Raw genomic sequence first — 10,000 nt, 5'->3', positions numbered from 1 at the left:
TAAATCACTGTTGATAATCAAAGTGACTGGAAACCCATTCCTCAAATGAGTCACAAGGAGGTCATATATCACTAGGCAAATAAGAGAGTAGGAGAAACATAAACAAAATAAAAAAAAATAATAAATAAGAGGCTAAGAAAGACGCAAAAAACTTTAAAATATCAACACAATCAGGAAAAAGACAGACCTACTCAGAATACATCTGCATTCCTCAAATGTAATGTATGTATGTATGTATCTATGCATGCATGTATATATATATATATATATATATATATATATATATATATATATATATATATATATATATATATTTATACATATATATATATATATATACATTTATATATACATATATATATATATATATATATATATATATATATATATATATATATATATATATATATATATATATATAGGCACTGAAGAGAAAGAGAGACATAAAAAGATTAAGAATATCAACACAATAATGATAAAAAAATTCCTGCATTTCTCATTATGCAGTTAAGGGGAAAATTGCAGACCTACTCAGCAACACATCTGCATTTAGGGAAATGCTTATTATTCCCAAAGGATTACTCGAGATTACCTGTAATCCCGTTGAAAGTCTTTCCTGAAGAGGGACCTTCCCGGCATCTCATGCTGTAGTTCCTGCTAGTATTAAATTACTGGGGATAATTCTTTTTTTTTTTTATCATTTCGTGGAGTCGGAATAATTCCCGAGGGATTCGTGCTTTCTTCTATATTGCCAAGAAGGTTTTCCTCTCGGCTTTTCTGTGTATGTATATATGTATATGTCGTTGTATGCGTGTGATGTGCATACATGCATACGTGCATGCATGTATACATATATACATACATTTTGTATGTTACTATAAGATTTATGTATATATGTATATACACACATAAATACATTTATATACATAAATACATACATACATGCATATATATGTATATACATACATACATATGTATATGCATATGTATACATATATACACATACATATATGTATATATATATATATATATATATATATATATATATATATATATATATATATATATATATATATATATGTATATACATACACATATATGTATATGCATATATATATATACATATACTGTATATGGATATATATATACATATATCTGTACATATTTATATACGTGTATATGTATATACATATGATATGCATGCAGGTGTCTGCGCGGCGTGAATGCGTACGTGTATCCACTTGTGGTAGCAATATCTCATAAAAATCAAGTCTAGAGAACACGGAAGTGAAATGATCTAAGTCTACAAACCATTTACAAAAATCACTTTCTCTGACCCGGATGTCATCGGAGGGATAATATATCTCGTAGGGTCAACGAACGGACGATCTAAAATTCATGGCTTATCGGCAGCTTATCAGAAAGAGCGATGGAAGATGTCAAGATTCTATTGTGCACTGAAAATGAACCCAGATTTCCTAAAGAGATTTTTGTGTCTAATGTCTGTGAAACTTGTGAAAGCTTTTAGTGCCGCTCGCTGACTTCCTGAACTGAAACCTAGATCCGGGAGAAGGTGTTTGTTTGAGGTTTACAAAATTGACAAATGAACCTGGAAAAAGGATTCTAAAATTGATGTATTAAAATTTACAAAATAACCCTTCTAAAACTGATGCATTAAAATTTACAAAATAACCCTTTTGTAGAGGTTTCATTTTTTAAAATCCGCAAAAAAGAATCCTTTACTAAATGTAATCCTCCTCTAAATATTTCTGTTGATTGAAAGCTTGATTGAATATGGCAAAGCTTCACCATAATCTAAAATTCTACAGATGTCTACATTCTGAAACCTACAAAAATACTTCTCTAAATATTTTCAGTTAATGTTGCTAAACTTCTACAGATGTCTACATTTGGAAAGGGCGAAATGTTCTAAATCTGGCAAAAGCTCCTACCATTAATGTCGAAAATTCTACAAAATAACTCCTGTGTAGATGTCTGATCTGTAAAAATCTACAAAACAAATCCTTCTTTAAATATTTTCTATTAATGTTGCCAAACTTCTATAGATGTCTATATTTGAATATGTCAAACCCTTCTAAATCTGGCAAAAGCTTCTACAACTAATATGTAAAAATATACAAAATAATTCTTCTGTAGATGTCTAATATGTAAAAATCTACAAAAAAATCCTTTTTCAATATTCCTGTTAATGTTGCAAAGCTTCTACAGAAGTCTACATTTGAGAGGGCCAAAAGCTTCTAGATATGGCAAATGCTTCTACAGCTAATATAAAAAATTCTACAAAATAAATCCTGTGTAGATGTCTCATTTGTAAAAATCTGCAAAAAATCCTTCTCTAAATATTTTTGTTAATGTTTCAAAGCTTCTACAGATGTCTAAATTTGGGAATGGCAAAATCTTCAAAATCTGGCAAAAGTTTCTACCATTAATATATATAATTCTACAAAATAAATCCTTTAAATATTTGTACCTGTAAACAAAAATCCTTTAAATATACCTGTCACTGTTTCAAAACTTCTGTAGGTCTCTACTTATGAATGTGGCAAAACCTTCTATAAAATATATGATATCTAAAAATAAATCTTGAAAAAGCTTATTAACAACTAATAACCACAAAAAAAAAAAACTGTCGTAAATTTCACGTGTAAATATCTACAAACAAGAATTCTTCTTTAAATATTTTCTATTAATGTTGCAAATCTTCTACAGATGTCTACATCTGAATATGGTCAAAACCTTCCATAAAACATCTGCCAAAAATATTCCAGGAGTGTTATCTCAAAATATGGTCAATGTTTCCCCTAGATACGTTAAGGTTTATTTTTATGAACGCTCATTTATAAATTTGGTCAACCTCTCGATATGTCTATCTACAAACCTGGGAAAAACTCCAAGAAACGTCAGTTAATAGATCTGGTAAAAATGGCTATAAAATTTTTCTCTATAAATCTTGCAAAATCTATTAGAAAAAAGCGTCTCACCACTTACTGCTGAACGAAAAATTAAAACCAACTGGTCAGTGGCATTCTGGCAAAATCCCTTTCTTATCGTCAGCTTGGGATAGTTGGGTAGAACAAACCCCTAATTTTATTTGAGCCAAAAAACAAGGAATTAGGTCAATGAATACAAGTAAAAAATGCGCCGAAGTTTCTTCGGCGCAATCGAGTTTTCTGTCCATCGTATAATCAAGGCCACCGAAAATAGATCTATCCTTCGGTGGTCTCGGTATAATAATGTATGAGCCGCTGCCCATGAAACTTTAACCACGGCCCGGTGTTGGCCTGGCCTATATCCTTGCCAGATGACTAACTTTAACCTTAAATAAAATAAAACTACTGCGGCTAGAGGGCTGCAATTTGGTATGTTTGATGGTTGGAGGGTGGATGATCAACGTACCAATTTGCAGCCCTCTAGCCTCAGTAGTTTTTAAGATCTGAGGTCGGACAGAAAAAGTGCGGACGGAAACTAAAAAATTAATATCATATTAAACCTTTTCTAAAAAATAATGCTTTTTTTCGTACAATTTAATGAAAAACAAATCACGCTGGAATGCTTGTCCCATATAATAGTAGAAAAACAAGACGGAGTGATACTGGTTCTAGAACTCATTTAGAATACGCAGTAATACAACCAACAAATAAACTTTTTAATAATGATCTAATTGACAATATTTTGCCTAAACAACATTCACTGCACATTATTATTATTATTATTATTATTATTATTATTATTATTATTATTATTATTATTATAATTCTTCGGGTATAGGCCCTCTTTCAAACATGTTTTGTTGAATATGATGGCAGCCTTGGTTGCATTAATCTTGTAGATTATTCATTCAACTCTTCCAATTAGTCTTTTTTCTTCCTCAGTAACAGAATTAAGTAAGATGCCAAAGTTCACTGCAGGGGTTTTATTTATAAAAAATATCAAAAGTCGAAGGTAATGGAAATTCCGAGGGCGGGGCCCAAAGAAGGCCTTCCGAAACCTGTCGCGATCCCTACGATCCCAGAAGACGCACTGACGACCCTTGCACTCGTTTTTGGATTCCGCCCTCGGAACTTCCATTGCCTTCGACTCTTGATATTTTTAATAAATAAAACCCCTGCAACGAACTTTGGCATTTTACTTAATTCTGTTACTGAAGAAGAAAAAAGACTAATTGGAAGAGTTGAACGAATAATCTGCGAGATTAATGCAACCAAGGCTGCCATCGTATTCAACAAAACATATCATTGAAATTCAAGCTTCCAAAGAATATTACGGTGTGAACAAGAGGGAGTAAACGGAAATACGGAAAAATTACAGATTGAATTTCAGATTTTGCCGTCAGAAATTCAGTCTGCTTTCGATCACATAAGATTTTCGAAAGAGATTTGAAAGGAATATTTTATCAACATTCTTGCCATTCCATAGCCGATCTAGTGCTTGGATTAATTTAAACAGACGAAAGTGAAAGTGTTCCGCTTTCCCGCCGAGAGTTCGCTCAGCGCTGAATTTATCGCTGATGAAAGGATTGGAAAAAATAAAAACAAGTAAAAAATGCGCCGAGGTTTCTTCGGCGCAATCGGGTTTTCTGTACAGTCGCTACAGCGTATAATCAAGGCCACCGGAAATAGATCTATCTTTCGGTGGTCTCGGTATAATGATGTATGAGCCGCGGCCGATGAAACTTTAACCACGGGCCGGTGGTGGACTGTCCTATATCGTTACCAGAAGCACGATTATGGCTAACTTTAACCTTAAATGAAATAAAAACTACTAAGGCTAGAGGGCTGCAATTTGGTATGTTTGATGATTGGAGGGTGGATGACCAACAAACCTATTTGCAGCCCTCTAGCCTCAGTAGTTTTTAAGATCTGAGAGTAGGTAGAAAAAGTGCGGACAGAAAAAGTGCGGACAGAAAAAGTGCGGACAGGAAAAAGTGCGGACGGACAGACAAAGCCAGCACAACAGTTTTCTTTTACAGAAAATTAAAAAACATTAAATTCCGATAACTGATAGGTTGATTATCGACATTTTCTGGCGTTGCGATGCATCCGAGAATTTGGAAGGCGAGGTTTGAAGAGATTTATTTAAAGCAGTTTTAGAATAATTTGGAAGACGGGTTTTTTTTAGCAGTTTTAAAATAAACATTATTTTCCTTAGAGATGTTTTTTTTCACTGTTGAAATGATTTTTTTTTCAGCAGTTTTAAAACAAACATTATCTTCCTTAAAGATGTTTTTTCTCACTGTTGAAATGAAGTTTTTTTCATCAGTTTTAAAATAAACATCATTTTCCTCAGAGATGTTTTTTCTCACTGTTGAAATGATTTTTTTCTCAGCAGTTTTAAAACAAACATTATTTTCCTTAAAGATGTTTTTTCTCACTGTTGAAATGAAGTTTTTTCATCAGTTTTAAAATAAACATCATTTTCTCAGAGATGTTTTTTCACTGTTGAAACGAATTTTTTCTCAGCAGTTTTAAAATAAACATAATTTTCCTCAGAGATGTTTTTTTTTTCGTTGTTTCAGCTAATTTGTTCTTCTGGTGCAAAAGTGACCTTGAAAAGTCAATGATACCTTTTGGATGTTTGAATATTAAAGATAATATCAAGTTAAGTTTTAAGGTAAATTGAAATATCAAAAAAACATCCTTTCTGAGCACATTATTATTAAATACTTTGCTTCAAACGCTACAACTTCCGCTAATATAATAATAATAATAATAATAATAATAATAATAATAATAATAATAATAATAATAATAATAATAATAATAATAATAATAATATATATATATATATAATAATATATATATAATAATATATATATATATATATTTCTTTTAATCTTAACTGGTCATTAAGACACTATGGGCATTCCTAAGGGAACAAAAATCCTACTTGCCCTCAAAAGAAAAGCCAAGAGAAGTAAAAAAATCCTACCGGCCATCAAGATACAAATCCTTCTTGCCCTTCACAAGGGCAAACAAATCCCACGGGTCTTCAAGAAAACGAATCCTACGGGCGCTCACAAAAGAAAAAATCCTACAGACATGCAACAAATTAAATCCCACGGGCCTTCACAAAAGCAAAAATCCTACAGGCTTTCAAGAAATCAAATCCTACAGTCCTTCAAGGAATAACATTCTACGGCCTTTCAAGAAATCAAATCCTACAGACTTTCAAGAAATCAAATCTACGGGCTTTCAAGAGATCAAATCCTACGGGCTGTCAAGAAATCAAATCCTTCGGGCTTTTAAGAAATCAAATCCTACGGGTTTTCAAGAAATCAAATCCTATGGGCCTCCAAAACATAAAAAATCCTAAAGGCTTTCAAAAAATAAAATCATACGGGCCTTCAAAACAGAAAAATCCTACAGGCTTTCAAGAAATCAAATCCTACGGGCCTTCAAAACAGAAAAAATCCTACAGGCTTTCAAGAAATCAAATCCTACGGGCCTTCAAAACAGAAAAAATCCTACAGGCTTTCAAGAAATCAAATCCTACGGGCCTTCACAAATGAAAAAATCCTACAGGCATGCAAGAAACCAAATCATAAAAGCCTTAAAAAACAAATCCTTACAAGCCTTCACGAGAGGGAAAACTCCTATTGTCTTTCAAAAAGAAAAATCCTACAATCCTAAAAAAAAAGAGACAAATCCTTACGTGCTGAAGTTTCAGGAACTGGTGGTCCATCGGTCACATAAGCGTAGAGTTGCTGCTGGCGAAGGATGGCATCCTCCGCGCATGCATCATCCTGACGGCGATCGCAGGAACTGCTTCTGTTGGAGGATTGATAAGGACTTCTGGGGCGTGATGAACAAAACTGGAATGGGAAGGATTAAAGACTTTACTTATAGATTCCGTCTGGCTTTAGGATTCCCTGGAGTTCCTCAATCTATAATAATCTATTCTGTTGGAGGATTGGTAAGGACTTCTAGGGCGTGATGAACAGAACTGGAATGGGAAGGATTAAAGACTTTACTATACATTCTGTCTGTTTTTAGGATTCCCTGGAGTTCCTCAACCTATAAATAATCTATTCTGTTGGAGGATTGGTAAGGACTTCTGGGGTGTGATAGGCAAAACTGGAATGGGAAGGATTAAAGACTTTACTTATAGATTCTGTCTGGTTTTAGGATTCCCTGGAGTTCCTCAATCTATAAATAATCTATTCTGTTGGAGGATTGGTAAGGACTTCTGGGGTGTGATAGGCAAAACTGGAATGGGAAGGATTAAAGACTTTACTTATAGATTCTGTCTGGAGTTCCTCAATCTATAATAATCTATTCTGTTGGAGGATTGGTAAGGACTTCTGGGATGTTATAGGCAAAACTGGAATGGGAAGGATTAAAAACTTTACTTATGGATTCTGTCTGGTTTTAGGATTCCCTGGAGTTCCTCACTCTATAATAATCTATATTCCATAAATATTTTTCACAGAGAGACGAGACAAATATACGAAATATTCCCCTTGCATTTTAATACATTTTCATCTGTTTATTAATTTATCAATTTATTTTTTCTTTTTGATAAGTGAGATCTCTTTTTTTTCTGCATTTCCCTTTATCTCCTCTTACTTATTCCCAGTGAACACCTTAATATTCTTTGGAAGCTTGAATTTCAAGTCCATGGCCCCTTTGGTGGGCTTGTTCCACATGAATAGGGTTCATCTGCTGAATAATAATAATAATAATAATAATAATAATAATAATAATAATAATAATAATAATAATAATAATAATAATAAAGAAGAAGAAGAAGAAGAAGAAGAAGAAGAAGAAGAAGAAGAAGAAGAAGAAGAAGAAGAAAAGCCGAATTATTTGTCGCTTGACAAATCGTGACTACGTCAACTTTGATGTTTTAAATAACTTTAATTTTTATATAAATTCTGCAAAAATAATAGTTATTTTCAACCTTAAAGCGACTGAAAAATCTCCATATCAATTCGACATTCAAAAACAGGCCACGAAAAAACAGTTAGCAAGTGACGTTAGCACTGATAAAAATGCTAGCAAACATTTTGCTATTGCTAGCATTTACCAATGAAATGCTGCAGGTTGCGAAAAAACATTATGTCAGCGCTCGTATTTATAAAAATGCTGGCTAACATTTTGTTAAAGCTAACATTGATGAATAAAAATGTTGTATGAACATTACCACCTCAGATTCAACCATCCTCCATTATAATGTGACACCAGAGGTAAAAATAAATTCACAAAAAAGTACTAATCCTTTGTTGTAATGAAAGGAATATGAATACACTGGCGGGAAATTACACCATAAAGAAATTTCACGGATGAAGAGTTTTATGTGATGCAATGACAGTATTACAGCCTATTCCTTTGACACGTTTACTGCTCTCTGTTATGGGGAGAGATAGCAGAAATACAATGACACGCTTTTAAAGGCATGACTCAAATCATTGTAAGTGTGTGGCTGAAAGATTATGAAAAGGAAATATTTTTAATCTATTTTCTCATGGTATATAATTTTCAGATATTTGAAAAAATTATTCCCTTCAATGATGTAGGAGTAACGAGATTATATTTTGGGAATGTAAAATCTTTCATACCTTTATAGGGTCTAACTTCATATTTTATAAAAAAAAAAAAATACTGAATCTTCATCTATTTATTTTTTCCACTGCATATAATTTTCAGATATCTGACAAAAAATGATCGCCTTTTGTGATGTATTATTACCGAGATATTTTAAGAAATGTTAAATTTTTCAAACCTTTGTAGGGTCTAACTTCACATTTTATGAAAAAATACATGCCACTATGAGTAATTTTTAATAATAACAATAATAACATTGGCCAATTTTTGACCAATATTAGCGTGCGAGAGAAGCGAGTCATAAAAAAATTGAGAAAACTCAATATATTTTCAATTTGCACGATCCAGCCAACTTTTTTTAAACAAGACATGCTTAAGAGGGCGCCTGCTTCCTTCCAATAATAATAATAATAATAATAATAATAATAATAATAATAATAATAATAATAATAATAATAATAATAATAATAATAATAGCACGAGTCTTGAAATGTAGAAACAAATCCACAGGCATGTACCCATACATAACTAGATTTATTTCACCAATAATAATAATAATAATAATAATAATAATAATAATAATAATAATAATAATAATAATAATAATAATAATAATCAAGGGGCATAGGAACTGTGTAACGAAAAGTAAAAAAATAATTACAAATAATAAAAAAAAATCGTGAATAACGCAAGCAGAACATGCAAGCATGCAAATATATTGACACTTGCAAATTTAAAGAAATAAAATAAAAATTTCCTCATATACGTGGTAAGACAAAATCCAGAGTCTAGATTTTTTATAGATAAATCATCATTTGCAAATTTAGATAAATTTTTCTTCATTTGAAATAAGACAAATTAAATAAATAAAATAAAAATTTGCTGCACAAAAAATTAAGCAATTTGGGATGTCAAAAACAAAAAAAATTAATTTGGGATGTGAAACAAAATTAAGAATACATTAAAACATAGTTGGGATCTCTACACAAATAAATAAAACAATAATACTTGAAAACTTAAATAAACAAAGGAAAAATTCCTTATTCAGGAGGTGAAACAATCAAGAATCTGTATGTTCTTATATAAAAACATAGTTGGGATCTCTACGCACAATAAAAAAAATCAGAAATAAAAAAAGGTATATTACGTAAGGGGAAGGATGACAATTAAAACGTTCGTGCGAACTCCGTAGAGTTTTTTCCATGCCACGCTGAGTGAGCAGCCGACCGAAAGTACTGTCTTTGTTTCATTTCAGCTCTGTTTTGCTTGACTTCCTTTCTATCTGTCTTTATTTCTTTCCATCTTTCTTTCTTTCTTTTATTTTTCCTCTCTCTCTCTCCCTCATTCTTCTTTTTATTCTATTTCTCTCTCTCTCTCTATCGCATTCCTTTTTTTGTTCTCTCTCTCTCTATCTCTTTTTTTCGTTCTCTCTC

The 10,000-nt window shown here is 31.9% G+C and overlaps 1 protein-coding gene across 4 annotated transcripts in view; it reads right to left on the bottom strand.

Annotated features, from left to right (window-relative positions):
• LOC136837015 (uncharacterized) overlaps positions 1-10,000 on the bottom strand; it is a 126,512-nt gene that overhangs the window by 17,575 nt on the left and 98,937 nt on the right. For all 4 annotated transcript variants that reach the window (XM_067101557.1, XM_067101558.1, XM_067101556.1 and 1 more), the window contains one exon: positions 6,673-6,832. In XM_067101557.1, the coding sequence (XP_066957658.1) occupies positions 6,673-6,832 (160 nt within the window). The remainder of the gene's footprint in view (positions 1-6,672; positions 6,833-10,000) is intronic.

Source organism: Macrobrachium rosenbergii, chromosome 57 (assembly GCF_040412425.1).
Source record: "Macrobrachium rosenbergii isolate ZJJX-2024 chromosome 57, ASM4041242v1, whole genome shotgun sequence".
In the NCBI taxonomy this organism is placed as follows: domain Eukaryota; kingdom Metazoa; phylum Arthropoda; class Malacostraca; order Decapoda; family Palaemonidae; genus Macrobrachium; species Macrobrachium rosenbergii.
This window is presented reverse-complemented; position numbering and strand designations above follow the sequence as displayed.